General features: G+C 49.5%; 1 protein-coding gene across 1 annotated transcript in view; it reads left to right on the top strand.

Annotated features, from left to right (window-relative positions):
- Positions 1 to 21,215, top strand: part of IPO7 (importin 7) — a 392,711-nt gene that overhangs the window by 284,985 nt on the left and 86,511 nt on the right. Inside the window, exon 23 of the mRNA XM_078680964.1 lies at positions 20,726 to 20,929. Coding sequence (XP_078537090.1) covers positions 20,726 to 20,929 — 204 coding nt within the window. The remainder of the gene's footprint in view (positions 1 to 20,725; positions 20,930 to 21,215) is intronic.

Below are 21,215 nucleotides of genomic sequence, written 5' to 3'. Positions count from 1 at the left end.
GACACTGCCTATGCTTAAAGGAGTCCTCAAGCATGCTGGGGACATATTTAAGGAGCCTACTAGAGCGAGAGTGGTCAACCCTCGCATTGAAAAAAAGTACAGACCTGCGCCTGCGGACCCCGCATACATCCGGGGACAATTGCCACTGGACTCTCTTGTGGTCGCCAATGCCAGGAAACGTGCCAACTCCCAGACAACGGGTGAAGCTCCTCCCCCGGATAAGGAGTCCAAAGTGCTAGAGGCAGGGGGCAAAAGAGTAGCTGCACAGGCATCAAACTTTTGGCGCATCGCCAATACACAGGCACTCTTGGCGCGTTACGATAGGGCGCACTACGACACCCTAGAACAGATTGTACAACACCTGCCTCCACAGTTCCAAGAAGCCACCCACCTGCTCATTGAGGAAGGAAAGCTAATCTCAAACGCAGCCATCAAGTGTGCACTTGACGCTGCGGACACAGCTGCTAGAGCTATCAACACTAGCGTTATGCTGAGACGACAAGCGTGGCTCCGCATCTCAGGGTTTAAACCGGATATTCAGACAACAATCCTTAATCAGCCAGTCAATCCTGATAGTCTGTTTGGTCCAGATGTTGACACCACCCTAGAGAAAATAAAGAAGGACACAGAAACTGCTAAGTCCATGGGGGCCCTGCAGTCACAACAGTTTCGTGGCAGCAATTTTCGTCGCTCAGGTGCACGTGGAGTCACCAGAGGACAAATGGGTCAACAATCCCAGTTCTCTAAAGGTGGGGCACAATCCTCGTTCACAAAACAGAACAAGGGAGGTTACAGAAATAACAGCAACAGAGGTCGCGGCAGAGGAAATAACAGCTCCCGCTCCTCTGCTCCAGCCAAACAGTGACTCTCTGTCACTGCCCCCCGACCACCTAACACCTGTCGGGGGGAGACTACAGCAGTTCCTGCCCGTCTGGAGAAACATCACCACAGACAGGTGGGTGCGACAACTAGTCCAGTATGGTTATTGCCTAGAGTTGAGGTCCACTCCACCCAACATCCCGCCAAGGCAAAGGCCTATGTCCGCAGAGCACTTGCTCTTATTGCAGCAGGAAGTAGTGGTGATGCTGCAAAAGGGAGCAATCGAGCTCGTGCCGGTGGGAGAGGAAGGCACAGGGGTTTATTCCCTGTACTTCCTTATTCCAAAGAAGGACGGATCTCTCAGACCCATTCTAGATCTACGTCCCCTCAACCTGTACATACTATCAGAACATTTCCACATGCTTACACTGCAACAGATTCTTCCATTGCTAAACCAGGGAGATTTCTTAGCAACCTTAGATCTCAAGGATGCTTATTTCCACATTCCACTACACCCGTCACACAGGAAATACCTCAGGTTCACTATTCAAGGCAGGCACTACCAGTTCAAGGTCCTACCCTTCGGAGTCACCACAGCCCCGAAGGTGTTCACCAAGTGTCTGGCGACAGTAGCGGCGCACCTCAGGAGGCAGAACATCCATGTCTACCCCTACCTAGACGACTGGCTCGTGCAAGCCAAGTCAGAGCAACAGTGCGCCGCAGACATGTCGACTACAATTCACCTTCTTCACGATCTGGGTTTCTCCCTGAACTACCCAAAATCGCATCTTCAGCCGGCACATGTCCGGCAGTTCCTAGGTGCGACGATCAACACCCTGACGGCCATGGCTCAGCCAAACCAAGTCAGGTTAGACAGCATGCAGGCTCTGATCCAAAGGTTCAGGCCACAACACTCGCTTCCAGCGAGAGTGTTCATGCAGTTGATGGGCATGATGGCCTCCTGCATCTTCATAGTCCCTCACGCACGGCTACATATGCGCCCGCTCCAGGAGTGCTTAGCGAATCAGTGGACACAGGCTCGTGGGCAATTGACAGACCTAGTGTTGGTTACCAGTCGGGCATACGACTCTCTGCATTGGTGAACTCCACACAACCTTTGCAAGGGCCGACTGTTCCAAGAGCCTGTGCCGCAGATTGTCCTGACAACGGACGCATCTCTCCAGGGATGGGGAGCTCATGTGCTCACTTACACAGTGCAGGGACTATGGACGACGCAGCAACAGAAGATGCACATCAACTATCTGGAACTGATGGCAATCTTCATGGCGCTCAAGTCCTTCATTGTACATCTGTGCAACAAAAGTCGTGCTAGTCCGGACGGACAACATGACCGCGATGTACTACATTCAAAAGCAGGGAGGCACCCACTCTCCACAGCTGTCTCATCTGGCTCAGAGCATGTGGAAGTGGGCCATTCAGAGGAACATTTTCCTCATGGCAGAACACCTCCCAGGAAAGGACAATCAGATGGCGGATCTGCTCAGCAGGTACAGCCATCAAATGCACGAGTGGGAGTTACACCCATCTGTCCTCCACCCGTACTTCCAGCAGTGGGGTCATCCGGAAATAGACCTGTTTGCCACAAAAGAGAACGCAAAATGCCAACACTTTGCCGCCAGGTTCCCTCACCCACAGTCGCAGGGGAATGCGATATGGATGAACTGGTCAGGCAAATTTGCGTACGCTTTTCCGCCAGCCCCTCTAATACCGCTGGTCGCAAGAAAGCTAAGGCAGCACGAGATGACTCTCATCCTAGTTGCTCCAACGTGGGCGCGCCAGGCCTGGTACACCACGTTCCTCGAACTCTCAGTGGTGCCGCATCAAAGACTGCGCCTCACGCCCAGTCTTTTGACGCAGAACCATGGAGAAATTCAGCATCCAGATCCGCAACAGCTCAACCTGGCGATCTGGCTCCTGAAGTCCTAGAGTTTGGATACCTTAACCTACCTCCGGAATGCATGACCATCATCAAGGAGGCGAGGAAACCAACTACTAGAGCGTGCTATGCTGCAAAGTGGAAGCGTTTTGTCATTTACTGTACAGCCAATGACATCAACCCGCTAGATGCATCTATCCCCAACATCATGTGCTATCTGTTGCATCTTTACAAGTGCAATCTAGCGTACACTTCCATTCGGATACATCTATCCGCCATAGCGGCTTATCTCCAGAATAGGCAGCACCTCTGTCTTCAGAGTGCCCGCCATTAAAGCCTTCCTTGAAGGTCTGAAACGAGTCATTCCCCCAAGAACACCGCCAGCTCCGGTGTGGAACCTCAATGTCGTTCTCACCAGACTGATGGGACCACCATTTGAGCCACTGCACTCGTGTGAACTCCAGTTCCTTACGTGGAAAGTAGCTTTCCTTGTAGCTATTACGTCTCTGAGGCGTGTCAGTGAGCTGCAGGCGCTCACAATCAAAGAGCCATTCATTCAAATTCATCCAAATAGGGTAGTGCTACGCACTAACCCCAAATTCCTTCCGAAGGTGGTGTCTCAGTTTCATCTAAACCAAACTATTGACTTACCAGCATTCTTTCAAAACCCGCAAACGGTGGCGGAAAGAATGCTCCATACCTTAGATGTACGGAGGGCGTTGATGTACTACATAGACAGAACACAACCCTTTAGAAAAACAAAACAACTCTTTGTTGCCTTCGCACCACATTACAAAGGCAACCCGATTTCCAAAGCAGGGATAGCCAGATGGATTGTTAAGTGCATCCAGATATGTTATCAAAAGGCCAAGCGCACTTTAACAATACCCCCCAGAGCGCACTCCACACGCAAACCTGGGGCGTCCATGGCTTTCCTAGGGAACATTCCTTTAGAGGATATTTGCAGAGCAGCCACGTGGGTTACACCACATACCTTTACAAAACACTACTGTGTTGATGTGCATTCCAAGCAGCAAGCTGCTGTAGGACAGGCTGTTCTGAAGACACTTTTTCAGGTTTCTGCAGCTGGCACGGGCAACCGCCGCTGATGGAGGGACTGCTATGTATTCTATGCTAAGATATGAATTTAGCAGCCCACATGCCTCGAACTGAATATGCTACTTACCAGTATGCATCTGTTCTTGGCATGTAGGGCTGCTAACATTCATATCGCCCGCCCTCCTCCCCGGTGCCTGTCGCAGCTGCAGATATACTATTGTATTTATTCATTAGCATGGACATCCTTTACACTTTTCACTCAATCTCTGCCACAATGGCTAAAAACAATCTGGGGATGGAGCCGATGCCCATGCGCACTGTAGTCCAGGGGAGGAGCCACCTATCTCAGGATACTTCGAAGACTCTTCCAGGACAACAATGTGCGATCATCCGAGCCCAACACTAGGCGGCGATCTAATGCTAAGATATGAATGTTAGCAGCCCTACATGCCAAGAACAGATGCATACTGGTAAGTAGCATATTCATTATCAGACGAATCCGACTAGATAGGCTGAAAACGAAAAAGGATCTGGACACTTAGATAGTTAAGCTATGCTGGAGCACCGAAATGCTCAGGTTACCTAGCCCAGGGGCTGCGGCTGCATAGGTCTGAAAAGACGTTGGGAATCCTCGTTGCAGTCTATGGAGCCTGAAAGAAGTTGCTGGCAGGCGACCAGTGATGAAGTTCGATGTGATCCAAGCCTGGATCGATGAAGATGGATACCTGTAAGCAGAGGGGACCAAGTCCTGAATCACTAGCCAGTGATTAGGTGGGCACCAGGATGGCACCGGGCGAAGTCACCTAGAATAGGTGAGTGGGTGACGCTGGGCTCTGCAGTCTCTCGGACCAGGAGGCGTTGTCGGCGACCAGGATGGAGGTGCGAGCTGTCCCACGAAGGTGTCTGCTGTCGACGTCGCTGGACCCAGGATTGGGGCAATAACTCTTGGCAAATGCAAGCCCACGCGGTGGACTCAAGATGGCGTCTGGAGTGGACCAGGAGGGTCCGGGGTGCTCCTCTGTTGGAGGGGAGCAAGGGCCAGTCTGGAGCAACCAGACCAGCGGTGTTATCGTCGTGGTTCGTCGTCAGAAGGGCCACTAGCCAACGGGCAAGTGACCTGGACAACGCGGTGAGCAGCAAAGAGCAGAAGGGCCCCACGCAGATCTCGTGGATGCAAGGGGGCTGGACTTCGGTGCTGGAGCTGCTCGGGGTCGGGGCTTCTCAAACCTCAAAGCACTCACTCGAGGATCCCTCGGCGGTCGTGCTGGGCAAGCGTCGTGCAGTCTTGAAGATGGCCGGTCCCTTGAGGTCTCGTCACACCCACGAATGTCAGCTGGGCTGATGATGCAGGTAGAGGTCAGAGGTGCCAGGGAATCCGGTTCTCGTCGAGCTGGGCAGTCTTGATCCGGAGGAGAGACTTACAGCAAACCGCGATGCTTGGATGGTGCCTGCGGGTGCAGGGTGGCTACTCCTTAGCCACAAGGGAGAGTCTTCAGAAGTAGTTCAAGAGTCCTTTCGTGGAAAGTAGTCAAGATTCAGAATTATCTTATTTGGGAAGGGGGCCTGCTCCTACCTTTATACTCAAAAAGGGGGCTGGCACGCGACTAGGTCCTGCCCATGGGTAGGACCAGGAAGGGGGGGTGGTTACACCCCTCTCTCCTGCTGGACTTTCCCCAGCTCAGGGGCTGGTGTGCCCCTGGAACTGGTTCAAACCCGCTGTAGGAGAGTAGGGTCTGCAATCCTATGATCACCCAGATTTTTGCTTTTTGCTGCACTGGTTTACGACTTTCCCTGGCTGTGGGCCTGCTAATCAGACCCACAGCCTAGCTGTTCTCTCTATCCAAATTGTACTTAGGTACTGAATTGGCACTGGGCCCTCTCCAAGTCCCTGTACCCAGGGCTGAGGTGCACCCAGAAGTCTCCCAGGGGCTGAAGCATGTATTGTGCCACCCCTGGATTGACTAACTAAAACCGACACAACTGGCTGCACGACAGCTGGGGCAAGGTGGTGTACTCACCCTTTGCTTTAGATATAGTATACCTATATCTAACCCTAAAATGGACACACAGATCTCCTATCAGTCACTCCTATGGCAGGCCTTAACAATCCTGAAGGCAGAGTGCTTGGAATCGTGTGAGATGGTGCTCTGGCATGAGCTGAGCCTGTCTGCGGCTTTCGGGATCCATCCCTTAGCCGTTTCCATGATATCGCATACCATATACTCTTAAGTGCATTATAATCCTCGCGGTTATGTGCCAACTCTGGTATCGCTTTATCAAAACATGTCGAGTAAGGTGTCATACGAATTGGAATACTAACCCCTCGCCAATTCTGGCGACGGGGTTAGCATTCCACCCTTCTAGAGGGACACGACATGTATGTAACCCCTAACCCCGGTTAAAGTCAGACAGAGCCTTAGCATCCACAAAATGGATGCTGCCACCGAGACACAAGTCTGCCCTCCTGCTGCTGGGAGTCCTCCCAGAGCAGGAGATAAGGACAAAGGGTTTCCTGCCAGGGGCGGTGCCAGCACCGTCCCAGACAGGGTTTTGTGTATTGTAGGTAGGCAGGGCTTTAGAGGAAGGTGACTGCACGTGGCACCCCGGTGCTCACTGTGCATAGGCTGGCTGGAACCAGTTCCAGGGTCACTCCAGACCCTGTGCTGGGGAAAAGCCCGCCAAGGAAGTGGGTGTAACCACCCCCCTCCTAGTCCCACCCATAGGGCAGGACTTAGTCGCGTGCCAGCCCCTTTTTACAGGATAAAGGTAGAGACTGGCCCCCTTCCAAATCAGATCATCTTTGAATCCTGAAACTACTTTCTGCGAAAGGAACTCAAGACTTCTTCCTAAGATTTCTCCCTTGTGACTAAGGAGTAGTCACCCTGCACCCGCAGGCACCATCTAAGAACACTGCGGTCTGCTGCAAGTCCTTCCTCCGGAATCCGACTGCCCAGCTCGACGAGAACCGGCTTCCCTGGCACCTCTGACCTCTACCTGCATCATCAGTCACGCTGAGATTCGTGGGTGTGACGAGACCTCGAGGGACCGGCCATCTTCAAGACTGCACGACTTCTGAACAACAAGCCCGCCGAGTGAATTCCTGGTGAGTGCTTTGGGGTCCGAGAAGCCCCCACCCTGAGCAGCTCCAGCACCGAAGAGCAGCCCCCCAGCATCTCAACGATCTGCGTGGGGCCCTTCTGCTTTTTACTGCTCACCGCGTTGTTTGGCTACTAGCCCGCTGGCTTGTGGCCTTCCCGACGACGCCCGACGACATTTCTGCTGCTGGTCTGGTTGCTCCAGACTGGCCCTTGCTTCCCTCCATCGGAGAAGTACCCTGGACCCTCCTGGTCCACCCAAGACGCCATTTTAGGTCCACCGCGTGGGCCTTGCATTTGCCAAGACTTGTTGCCCAATCCTGGGTCCAGCGACGTCGACAGCAAGAACCTTCGTGGGACAGCTCGCACCTCCATCCTGGTCGCCGACAACGCCTCCTGGTCCGAGAGACTGCAGAGCCCAGCAGCGCCCACTCACCTGACTGCGGTGACTTCGCCCGGTGCCATCCTGGTGCCCACTTAATCACTGGCTAGTGATTCAAGAACTTGGTCCCCTCTGCTTTCAGGTTTTCTTCTTCCTTGATCCAGGCTTGGATCCATCGAACTTTTCTTCACTGGTCGCCTGCCAGCAACTTCCTTCTTCCAGGCTCCTGGTCCGGCAACGAGATCCCCAACGTCTTTTCAGACCTATGCAGCTGCAGCCCCTGGGCTAGGTAACTTCGGCACTTCGGTGTCCCAGCATAGCCTCACTATCCTAGGGTCAGGATCCACTGTCGTTTTCTTCCTACCAGGTCGGGTTCGCCCGTGAACACTAACTTTGCCTTTACTAGCCTCCATAGACTTTGTCCTGCATCCCGCGTGAGAGTGCACACTCTGCACCCGAGTCCCCTGGGCCTCCTAGTAGTAATCTAACGATTCCCTAGTCAAGTCCTAGCGATTCCAAAGCCTATTAGAACTGTTACTTACCTGCTAGTAATTCGCATTCCACTTTTAAAGTATATGGTTTTTCGTGCCCCTCGGGCATTTGTGTATACCGTGCTAACTTAAGTATTTTCGTAAGAGTTTTGTTGTGTGCCTAGCACCCTGTCCTCATAAAGAGTACAGGGCTGTTGTGATTCTAATAAATACATTGTTTATTTTCATAACACTTGTGTGGTGTCCTTTCACTGGGTGTTCAAGGGGTAATGTGATGGTAAAACAGCTGGCTTAACACGCCCTCTAGAGTCTTAGCCTTAGACTGCTCGTATCCACGCTACTAGGATAGCTGGTCTATAAGGTTGACTTACAACCAATCATCAATAAGGGTTGTTTGGACTGATATATAGTGATCACTAGAATAGTGAGCACTGCACATCAGGCCAACTTCTCACACCCGCCTATGCACAGTGAGCACCGGGGTGCCACTTGCAGTCACCTTCCTCTATAGCCCTGCCTACCTGGGATACACAAAACCCTGTCTGGGATGGTGCTAGCACCGCCCCTGACAGGAAACCCTTTGTCCAAGCCTCCCGCGCTGGAAGGACTCCCAGCAGCAGGAGGGCAGACTTGTGTCTCGGTGGCAGCATCCATTTTGTGGAGCTGAGCTATGTTCAACTTTAACCGGGGTTACAGGCTACCAACATGTCTTCTTCCTCTAGAGGGGTGGAATGCTACCCCCGTCGCCAGAACTGGCGGGGTAGTATTCCAAAGCGTATGACACCTTACACGACATGTTTAGATAATGTCAGGCCAAAGTTACCATAACCGTGAGGATTATAAGGCACTTAAGAGTATATGGTCTGACGCTATCATGGAAACGGCTAAGGGATAGCTCCCGAAAGCCGCAGACAGGCTCAGCTCATGCCAGAGCACCATTTCGCACGATTCCAAGCACTCTGCCTTCAGGATTGTTTAAGGCCTGCCATAGGAGTGACTGATAGGAGATCTGTGTGCCCATTTTCGGGTTAGATATAGGTATACTATATATAGAGCAGGGGTGATTACACCTCCTTGCCCCCAGCTGTCAAGCAGCCAGTTGTGTCTGTTTAGTTAGTCAGCCCAGGGGTGGCATAATACATGCTGCAGCCCCTGGGAGACTTCTGGGTGCACCTCTGCCCTGAGTACAGGGACTTAGAGAGGGCCCAGTGCCAATTCAGTACCTGGGTACAATTTGGAATAGAGAGAACAGCTAGGCTGTGGGTCTGATTAGCAGGCCCACAGCCAGGGAAAGTCGTAAACCAGTGAAGCAAAAAGCAAAAATCGGGGTGATCATAGGATTGCAGACCCTACTCTCCTACACCCGGAAACTATATAATAATATATATGGAAAAACGTATATCTCGCTCCACATATATGTATGTACATGTAGGAGATTGGGGTCTGCAATCCTATGGTCACCCCAGATTTTTGCTTTTTTGCTTCACTGGTTTACGACTTTCCCTGGCTGTGGGCCTGCTAATCAGACCCACAGCCTAGCCGTTCTCTCTAAATTGACAACCATGTACCTTAGGTGCATTTCCCAATTGGTACTGGGCCACCTTATCCGTCCCTGTACTATAGGTACCCAGGGCATAGGTGTACCCAGGGCCTGAAGCATGTATTATGCCACCCCCTGGCTGGCCATCCAAAACTGACACAAACGGCTGCACGACAGCTGGGGCAAGGTGGTGTAATCACCCTTTGCTGTAGATATAGTATACCTATATCTAACCCTAAAATGGACACACAGATCTCCTTTCAGTCACTCCTATGGCAGGCCTTATCAATCCTGAAGGCAGAGTGCTTGGAATTATGTGAGATGGTGCTCTGGCATGAGCTGAGCCCGTTTGCAGCTTGCGGAACCAAGTACTAATAGCTGTTCCATGATAAGGCTATACCATATACTCTTAAGTGCATTATCGGCCTCGCGGTTGAAAGCTAACTCTGGTATAACATTATCAAAACATGTCGAGTAAGGTGTCCTACGAATTGGAATACTACCCCCTCGCCAATTCTTGCGACAAGGGTATCATTCCACCCTTCTAGAGGGACACGACATGTATGTAACTGAGAACCCTGGTTAAAGTTTACTCGAGCCTTGGCATCACAAAATGGATGCTGCCACCACAGACAAGTCTGACCTCCTGCTGCTGGGAGTCCTTCCAGCGAGGGAGGCTTGGACAAAGGGTTTCCTGCCTTGGGAGGTGCTAGCACCACCCCAGACAGGATTTTGTGTATTGGATAGGACAGGCCTGAAAGGAATGAGACATGCCCGGGGCACACAAGGTGTCCTGTGCATACACCGGTTCAAACCAGGTGCTGGGGCATCCCTGCCCCAGCTCTGGCGCAAAAACCGGACAAAGGATAGGGGGTGTAGCCACCCCCTTCCTGGTCCCACCCAGGGGAGGGACCTAGTGAGTAGTGCAGCCCTCTTTAGGAGATTAAAGGTAGGAGCTGGTCCCATTCCAAATTAGATTATCCTGAACAATTCTACAAGAAGAAACTCTGGACTTCGACGTTCTGCTCCACAGAAGACTGAAGAATCTCCCTTGTGGGCAAGGAGTGTCCACCCTGCACAAGCAGGCACCATCAGCGTCCAGCGGCTTCACTTTGTCGTCTTCCCTCGAGGATCCAGACTTCAGAGCCCGACGAGACCCGGATTCCCAGACCTCTCCGACCTCAACCTACATCTGCAGCACAGCTGAGATCCGTGGGTGCGACGAGACGCGTGGGACCGGCCATCTTGAAAGAACCTGCACTTTGCTTTCAGCACGACTCCCGAGTTAAACTCGACCAAGAGCTTTGGGGACTGAAGCCCCAGCCCCGAGCAGCTCCTGCACCAAAGACCAGCCCTCCAGCATCCACGAGATCTGCGTGGGGGCCTTCTGGTTGTTTGCTGCTTGATGCGTTGTCTGGTCACTTGCCGGCTGGCTAGTGGCCTCCTAGACGACGAACTTTGAAACCTTCACTGCTGGTCTGGTTGCTCCAGACTGGCCCTTGCTCCCTTCCAAAAGAGGAGCACCCTGGACCCTCCTGGTCCACTCCAGACGCCGTTTTTACTCACCGCGTGGGTTGCCTTTGCCAACGCCTGTTGACGCCGATTCCGGATCCAACACCGCCGACACCGAGAGCCTGCGTGGGACAGCTCGTGCCTCCATCCTGGTCGCCGAAGACACCTCCTGGTCCACGTGGCTGCAGAGACAAGCATCCACTCTTCACCTGATCGCGACGACTACATCTGGTTCCTTCCTGGTCCCACTCCAGTCACTGGCTGGTGACTTTGAACATTGTCCCCTCTGCTTTCAGGTCCTCTTCTTCACCGATCCACCCTTGGATCGCGCCGGACATCTTCCTCATGGTCGCCTGCAGCATCTTTTCTTTCAGGCTCCATAGACTTAAACGCGAGAACCCGACACACTTTGGCAGCTATGCACCCGCAGCCCGTGGGTGAGGTAACGAGAGCATTTCGGTGCTCAAGGGTAGTTTAACTGTCCTAGTGTCCAGTTCCACAGTCGTTTAGTCCTAACTAGCCAGGATTGTCCGTACTCACCTTTAACTTGAACTGTACTGTCCATAGACGTTGTTGCGCATCTCGCGTGTGAGTTCACACTCTGCACACGCGTTCCGTGGGCCTCCTATTACTTACCTAGAGTTAATGTAGCGTGGTCCCAACGGTCCTACAGCCTCTGGACAGCTCCATTCTTCCTATCGACTTTCACATTCCACTTACTTAGTATATGGTTTGTCGTGCCCCTAGCGCACCATTGTAATTTTGTGCAACTTGTCGTATTTTTCCAAAGAGATTGTCATGTGCTTAGCCCTCTGACCTTATAAAGAGTTCAGAGGTGTTTGTTATTAATAAATATACTGTTTATTTTCATAACAACCTGTGTGGTGTCCTTTCAAAGGGTTACATTGTGGTAAAACAGCTGGCTTCACATGCCAAAAGAGTTTAGCCTAAGACTGCTTTGTCCATGCTACCGTTAGGATAGCTGGTCTATAAGGTTGACTTACAACCAATCACCATAAGGATTGTTTGGACTGATACAAGGTGATCACTAGAACTAGTGAGCATCATATATCAGGCCAACTTCTCACAGTACATATAATATTTTTTTCTCATACCAATGCAGCCCCAAAACTGAGGCTAAACACTGTAATCACTCATACATGCACTGAAATTAGCAAGGAAATAAAAAACACATTAGGTCCAATTGCCCTTGAACTTTGTGTTTTAATGAGTAAAAACGCTCATAAATCCTGAAAATTGCTAATAGACCTAGTTAGCCACAGGCTGCATTGAAAAGCAATAACCTAGAAAATGAAAGCATTTTCAACAAAAACTGGCAGCCATGACCCCAGGCTTCCCATCATGCCTCAGGGGTGACAGTTAGGTCAGTTCTTTCCGGCTCCTGTCAGGACCCTGTTTTAACAGCTCCCACCTTTTTTGACTTTGGAGGCTTCTGACCCCCTAACACCGCTTTGTCCCCCCGCTCTTCCCCTCCTTGTTCCTATACCCCCTCCACCCCCACCCCCCCCCCACCACACCTGGTAAACACTCCCACTCTACAGACCAAGGCCTCAAAGAGGAAGTCCAGTCACTCCTGCTCAAAGGGTTGCTGACAAAGTTCTCAGAACTAACCCAAAACTCCTACCCAAGATAGTATTTCCTTTCCACCTTCATCAAACTATCGAGCTCCAGGTGTTTGTCCTTCACTACGAATTAGTAGCCTAGAGCTCTTTACACACTATACATAATGAGGGTCCTCATGCACTATATTCATATTACAAAACCAATTTGTAAAGTTCAACTGTTTGTTGCTTACACCAAACCACTCCAGGTGTTTGTCCTTCACTACGAATTAGTAGCCTAGAGCTCTTTACACACTATACATAATGAGGGTCCTCATGCACTATATTCATATTACAAAACCAATTTGTAAAGTTCAACTGTTTGTTGCTTACACCAAACCACTCAAACGTTATGCCATTTTGAAAGCTGGGAGAGCGCGATGGCTGACTATGCTATGCCAAAACCAAACCTCTCCCTGCCCCACCTAGACGCTTTCTATATGCAGTAAAGGGCAGCCTCCTAAGTATGTGGCTGGTTATTTGACACTTACAGGATGGCTAAAGTAGATTGGTGAGAGCTGCGCTTTATAGAACATATACTGTGGAGGAGGTGATGAAACAGCTTGTTTATAGCTGAAAAATAAAGATCCAATAACGATAGTTCCAATATAAAATGTGTGACTGCTGCTAAATGCAACTTTGACACAGGCCATTTTATGAAAAGTAGGTTTGCAAGAGTCAGCTAAACAGTCCCTGGCTGAGCTTTATAAAACAAAATGCTTACTATCTGGGTGACCTGGGTTTAAACCACTTCCTTGCTATTGCCTAAATTTAAAAAACTAAAATCACTGTGAATGCCATTCTATTTAATCCCCTCAGGGGTGGGGTGTTGAGAGAGAAAAGTGTGTTCGCCGGGCTTCTAGGTAATATAACTCATTATTTTTTTATCCCTATCTGTATACTGTATATATTGTAAGCTGCACCCATCTCACTTGTATCCCTATTATTCACTGATCACTACCTCATATATTTGGTTCAGTCTTGTAAGCCGCCCCCTTCTCACTTTATCACTATGATGCACTGACTACTACTACCTCACCTATTTCGTTCAGCCCTGTAAGCTGCATCCACTCACTTTCTATTCCTAGATTACACCGAGGCTACCTCCTACATGCTGATGTGTCATTTTGGCACCATTTAACTGAGTGCTACCTATTATATATTGTGCATTTTGTAAGCGCACCTACGCACTGTCTGTTCCCGGACTGCACCTATTGCTACCTCTTACATTTGCATTTAGCTAGTTTAGTCTTGTAAGCCACTTTCTACACCTGGACTACACCGCTGCTACCTCGTACATTATGATGTGTCAATTTGGCTCCACCTAACTGGTTGCTACCTCTCATATATTCATGATGTAAGCTGATTGCTACCTCTTATTTATTGTACATTGTGTAAGCTGCATCTACGCACGGTTTGTTCCTGGATTGCAACGACTGCTACCTCTTATACTTCTGGCTACTTTTGGCCACTCATTAGCGTCACTCCTATGCCATGTATCCAACGGCTGACAGCTCTGTTGTGCTTTTCTCCCACACCCAACGTTACAGCCATCCTAACATGGATCTCATCGGTAAGCACACATACAGAATCAACTACCCTTCCACTCTCACCAAAAAAGCAGCTAAACGCTTTAAACATAGTTTCTTGGGGTCGCACCCTGAAACACCCTTTGCCGACACCTACTTCTCACCGGGCAATGGAGCCCTGAACACTGATATCATCTTTCACACCTCACACACAGCCCAATGGAGAAAAGCGTTTCTAACCCTACTCACCGTCTCCACCACCAGGAAAACAGCTCATGGCATAACCCTCTCTATCACACCTTCCCAACTCTTCCATGGCAGAACGACCATCACCATCTACAATAACGGGATTGTCCTAATTCAATCCACGGACAAGAACCTGGAAATACTAGACAACCTGTTCCCCAAGTTCAAAGAGCACCTTTCCAGGATGCGGACCTCCACCCAGAACTCCACCAGCACTATCATCACCCCTGACGTCGCAGCCCCCACCCACAACACTACTAACATAGCTCAGCGCCGGGTCCACACGCACCTCACCTCATCCCCCAGCACCCTAATCAATGGCCCACCTGCTGTTACTGCCCCACACTCCCCAGGCACAGTCACCAATCTCTCCCCCTCATACACTAGCCGCCCCTCTAACAATACCCCTTTGACCCCCACTCATACCTCCCCATCCCTCTCTCCCCTGTCTTAACAACCCCCACCCACAACACCTCCTACCTAGATCAGCACCAGAACAGCTCGCGCAATGACAAATCCTACCCTTTGCTCCCCCCCATTCTCAGTCCCCACGCGAGTACACCCCCCCTACATCCTCGATACACCCACATCCTCGATTCCCCCACGCCCCCTTCCCCCCACGCTACACCCCCCATGAACGCTTCTGAACAAACCACCGTCCGGAGTTCAACTCCCCCCCCCCCCCCCTTCCCTCCCCCCCAAGGCAGATCTATCTCCCTCCCCAGCTCCCTCCCCACCCTCACTCACAACACCCCCACCCTCGCAACCAGTCCCTTAGAACATACCGCCTCTCTTATCTTAGCATCCCCCCCTCTCTCCCCTCCCATTCTCAGCCCCCACTACCTTCCTGCCACCCCCACTGTCTTCAGCCTTCACTCTCTCCAACTCACCGGCACCGTCTCCCATTGACGACACTACTTATGTCTCCCACCCTCCACCTACCTCACCCACACCCCTCGTCCACAATTACGCCCACACTTCGAATGCCATCCCACTCATTATCACCGCAGAACCTTCCAACAACGCTAGCATATCCCCCCCCCCTCTCGATACCTTGCCCGCTTTCTAGCTCGCTACTCAACCATTCACCAATGGCTCTCACCACCAACGCCATCTCCAATCCTCCTCTTGTCCTGACTTTATCTACCCTCCAACAATTCAAAGAGGATCTCCTACAAGTCAAAAAAGATGTCCATGATATCAGAGACCTTCTCTTCTCACAGCCCAGTCTACCTCCCACCATCCCACTACCCTACAAACGACGCACCCTCCCTACATATCCTCGCCTTCAACGACCCCCGAGATGGCCGACTATCCCCGTTCGCAATAACTCCCACCGCCCCCGCCGTGTCCTCAACTCACTGTCTGACCGCGACCTATGCTCTCTCCTACGCTCCTATGGCCCAGGTCCGGTAAAACACATATCCAACACACACATCCCCATACCCACAATTCTCGCAAATCCCCTGAGGCTCCCAACCCATAGCAACAGAGGTTCCATCCCTAACAACCTCAGAAAAGTCCCCCTCTCTCTAGAAGGCTCGACCACCCTTCTCACTCCCAAACTCAAATGCATCCTACTCAGCTGCAGATCGGCCCAGAGACACTCCTCCGACATCGCTGATCTCGTCTCAGCAATGGATCTGGACCTAGCCATTCTGACTGAAACGTGGCTTACTGAAGCCTCTACCCCGATAATGGACATATTAGTCCCCCCCCAATTATCACATCATTAGACTGGACAGGCCTGTCAAGACGGGCGGGGGAATTGTATGCATTTTTAGGAGCAACCTCTCCGTTACTAAAGCCGCCTCCCCTCCCTTACCTCCTGTGAACTCCTCTGCCTCGATATCACCAGCGAGGGCAAACAAGTTTGTGCTTTACATCTCATCTATCACCCGCCTGGTGACAACCTCATATTCACCCAACAACTCATGGACACGATCACATCCAATGCCGGTCGGCAGATCACCCAAGTCTACCTGGGTGACTTTAACCTCCACTGGAATGATCAGAAAGACACAGAGGTGAATAGTCTCAAAACTTTCCTTAATGCGCTTGACCTCACCCAAATATGCGATAGTCCAACACACGACAAAGGCTCGATACTCGATCTCATCATCGCCAAAGAGGACCTTACCCAACTGGAGGCGATCCAACCCTGCGACTGGTCAGATCACCACATTATCACCTTCTTTATTAACGAAAAAGTTAAACCTAACCCGGTTCAACCCACCAAATACAAAACCTGGAAAAGGGACATGAAGAATCTTAACCCCACTACCATGCCTCCCCACACTGGCAAGTCTCCTCCTTCCCCCTTCAGGTGTCTCGGATGTTCAATCACTGACCGACCACTACCTTGACTCTATGAAATCAATAGTCAATGAAGTCGCTCCATTGCAACTGAAGAGTCCAACAAAATTTCTAACCCCTGGTATGATGGCAGACTCAATGATGACAGGCGTACTATGCGAATGGCAGAGCGTACCTGGAGATCTGACCCCTCATCACTACACCTAAAAACGCTTAAAAACAAGAGAAATGCCTACTTTAGGAAAATAAAGCGCACAAAGTCGGACTTCTTTAGCCGCCAGCTGGACCAAGCAAAAAACAGGCCAAGAAAACTGTTCGAACTAATCAAGACTCAAACAAAGACACAACCCTTACAATCAAACAACGCAACAAGCGACACCCCACACTGTGAAGCCTTCTCTGCTTTCTTTAAGCTAAAGACCGACAACATAAGAAATGACCTCGTCATGGATTTAAGCCGATTCCCCAACCACACCAGAATGTCCAACATTCAACCTAAAAACAAGGCATCCTGGCTGTACTTCCACACCTACTCGGAAGAAGCAATACACAAACTACTCTGCACCTTGAAGCCCTCTAATCACCTCACAGACCCCCTACCTGCTAATGCAGTAAAAGACTTCATCCCCTTGCTCCTCCCTCTTTGGACCAAAATCATCAACAGCTCCCTTCAACAAGGTCTCATCCCTGACTCCCTCAAGGTGGGGCAAGTCACACCTATACTCAAGAAACCCACAGCTGACCCGTCTGACCTGAACAATTACCGGCCTATCACCAACATCCCCACCCTGGCCAAACTGCTGGAGAAATGTGTCCAACTCCAACTAACAAAACACATTGACCAATTTGACCTCCTCAACCCTCACCAATCAGGCTTCCGAGCGAAACATAGCACGGAAACAGCTATGACACACATAATTGATGACGCCCTCCAAATCCTTGACCGCAATGAGTCCTGCCTCCTCATCCTTCTTGACCTCTCTTCAGCATTTGATACGGTCAAACATGAGAACTTATTGGAGCTGCTAAGCACTAGAATGGGTCTATCGGGAACTGTTCTCAAATGGTTTTCTTCCTTCCTTCATAACCGGTCGCAGAAGTTCAAGATCGACAATGTGTTGTCTAAACCGGTGCCTGCAGATCTAGGTGTTCCACAAGGATCTTCCCTCTCCCCCACACTGTTCAACCTCGTCATGGAACCGCTCGCCACCTTGCTCCAAGCATCCAATGTTCAATTCCATATGTACGCCGATGACACACAACTTTACCTAAAACTACAATCCCCGGAAGATATCAAACTTCTGAATTCCACACTTAGCAACACTCAATCTTGGTTGGCTGAAAATCACCTCAAACTAAATGCGCTGAAAACTGAGTTCCTACTCATCTCACCCCCGGCGAAAACGTCCACCACCCAAACTTGGCTCAATAACTGAACAGCACTCAATGTCCAACCTACCATTGTGGACTCAGCGAAATCCCTAGGCATCACAGTCGACGCCAAGCTCAACATGCAACAGCACGTTAGCAAAGCCACAAAAGGGGCAAATCTTCAAATCAACACACTGAGGAAACAAACCCTTCCTCCCTGCCAAAGACTTCCAAACTGCTGTACAAGCTTTAGTCATCCCTCGCATAGACTACGGAATTGTGGCCCTCAGTGGACTCCCGCTATCCACAACAGCACCCCTAAGAGCCTCCCTGAACGCTGCCGCGAGACTCATTACTGGCTCAAGAAAACACTCGCATATATCCCCAGACTTAAAATCTCTAAAATGGCTGCCTTTTGAAGCCAGAATACAGCTAAAAATTGCAGTAATGACACACTCGGCCGTGCACCACAAGGCACCCAACTACCTCGCGCAAAAGTAGTCTATATCTGGAGGGTCGAGATCCAATCGTACTACAAAAAATCTACTCCTGAAACCTCGTAGATTCCGGAAAGAAAAAACATACAAGCGCTCCTTCTCAGGAATGGCACCCAGGACCTGGAATGCGCTCAATCCGGAAACCAGGCTTATCTCCTCCACTGCACTCTTCAAGAGAGGTGAAAACAATCCTTCTGGCCAAGATCTCCTGAACCTTATAGATACTGGATCTGAGACTCTGCATCGGTCTGTATCACTGATCACCTTGTTCTTTGGCACTATACTCCTACTTTATGGTGTCACTGCTACGCTACTCTTACTACCGACCAATATATGTTACACTTTGGTGTATTGTCTCACCCTCCCAATGCCCCCACCCAGTGCTTTCTCTATCCTAAGAAATTGGTATAAGCCATCCACACATCCAAGGCTTTACCTCAACCCTTCTGTAGTGGAGCAATGACTTGTGCCGTCTTATATTACTTGTTTACCTGATTGTATTTGGATATGTTTCTGTACATTATTGTTATCCTACTATGTGAGTGATTATTATGCTGCTCTCGTTATCTTGTTCATTCCTGTTGCCCCTACCCCTGTCTCTGTGAAGCGCTCTGATATCTGTAAGGATCTTGTTCGCGCTATATAAAACTTTGAATAAATAAATAAATAATATCCCAAAACTGACATCTTCTAGGGCCGCTACCTGGTCCAACACCACACACATTCACCAAACACTACTGTGTGGATGTGCTAGCACACCAACAACCTCAAGTAAGCCAGGCTGCATGTACACTTTTTCAGTGTTCTACACCATTCTGCTGCTAGCCACCACTTACAGGAGAACTGTTTTACATTCTATGCAGAGCATGTGCATCTCCAGCTACACATACTACGATCAGAAAACGTTACCCTGTAAGCATCTGTTCATGGCATTTAGTGCTGTAGATACACGTGTCCGCCTTCCCCTCCTGAAATCTTCAGCTGTTTCAGATGCTGTTGCTTTTATTTTCCTTCTTTCCTACATTTACTTGCATGGTCCTCTTCTACACTTACCGTGCTTCATCTCCATTATCACCTGCTGTGTGGGAAAACAATCTAAATGGAGTAGATGCCAGTGCATATTACCATTCATAGGAGTCACTGTACCTTGTAACTCAAAACTTCTTTGAAGTAAAAACAAGTCGTACACATCCAAGCCCAACACTTGATTGCAGGAGCATGCAGGGCATTTGAATCTACAGCACTACGTGCCATGTACAGATGCTTACAGGGTAACCTTTTTCATTTATATTGCTCAGGTCTTGAGCAAGACTAATACATATTGTACAAATTGTAATCTGGTATTTTGTGATGCCTTCCTGAGCTATGAAGCTATCAGCCCTGCTCTAAACCTGGTTTGATAGACTATTCTTCACTGGGCATTTAGTTCAGCTACATTACTTATAAAAGGCCACTAGACCAGGGTTGATTATTTTCATTCAGCATTCTGATGATGTTCCAAGCACCTTTTTAACTTTGCATACCACTATCAAAGGTAGCTCAAGCTACTTGCATTATAGAACCATATATCAAAAATTGACTCGCTGGAATGCAACCACTCCCTCCCAAAAGAAATTTATTTAGTCTGCCTGCTGCTTAGAGATGGCCCTTACTAATAAATTCTACCTGTCCCTATTTTGCCATACTTGATCCTTCCAGTCCAGAATCTGGCAGAGATTATTGGACAACTTTTGCCATAGTTACTCTGCCTGGAATTGACTGTACATGTCTCTGCTACAAAATCCAGTTGGCCTCCATTCACCTTGCTGGTGTGGCTATACCTCGGTATCCAACCCCATCTTAGATTCACAGTGAAGGGGTCTTGGGTCTTGGTAGGTCAGTGCAGATCAACAAAGGTACTGCAGGAACAAAAATTACTGACTTGTGTTAATCTGGGAACCAGATCTTAAGCCAAACAACTAGAGAAGTAGAGTGGATGTGCTTGCGGTAAAGGTGGGTTAACATAGGGCATGAGTATCCATCCTTTTGTAAGTATAATTTCCTTAATGTGTCCTCTCCAGACCCTAGTGTGATATCCAATCTGTGTGCTTCCCGTGGGCAACGGATGTCACCATACTAGTCTGACAAGGTATTACAGTGGCTGAGCACAGGGTACTCTGATACTGCACTAAATGTTTGCTTTGTCGGGGGCTTTGATCATCTAAATAGAGGCTAGTGGATTATTTAATGGAAATAGAACTTTGACGCTCAGTACTGGAGTCGCACCGAGAACCTTGCTTTGATCTCGATTGTTATTAAAATTCTTTGTCCATTGTTAGTAAAGTAACTAAATTGATGATCTATCTCCAGAACTTGGTAGTGATGAAGATGATATTGATGAAGAGGGACAAGAATACCTTGAGCTTTTGGCAAAGCATGCAGGAGAAGATGGCGATGATGAAGACTGGGAAGACGACGATGCTGAAGAGACTGCACTTGAAGGCTATTCTACAATTATTGATGATGAAGACAACCCGGTTGATGAATATCAGATATTTAAAGCTATTTTTCAGAGTAAGTATTTACAAAGTATATACAGAATGTTTTCTATAGCCTAGGAGGTGCATATTTAGATTTTACACTTTAAGAATAACCACCTCTTCATATTTGACATCGGAAATAGCCTAAGTGCCATTTGGTTTCAGATACTTAAGTTTGTTTGCTAGGCTTTCTGTGTAAGAAAACATAGTGGGATCTATTCAAGCCACACTGCCCTGTATTCCCGTGGATCTCTGGGTTTCAGAAAATACTCAGAAGGTAAGGTTCCCAGGTTTTGACCCAAAGCCTAAATAGTGGAGCT

This window comes from Lissotriton helveticus, chromosome 3_1 (genome assembly GCF_964261635.1).
Source record: "Lissotriton helveticus chromosome 3_1, aLisHel1.1, whole genome shotgun sequence".
Classification (NCBI taxonomy): domain Eukaryota; kingdom Metazoa; phylum Chordata; class Amphibia; order Caudata; family Salamandridae; genus Lissotriton; species Lissotriton helveticus.
The sequence above is the reverse complement of the archived record's forward strand: the minus strand, read 5'-3'. Positions and strand labels throughout refer to the sequence as shown.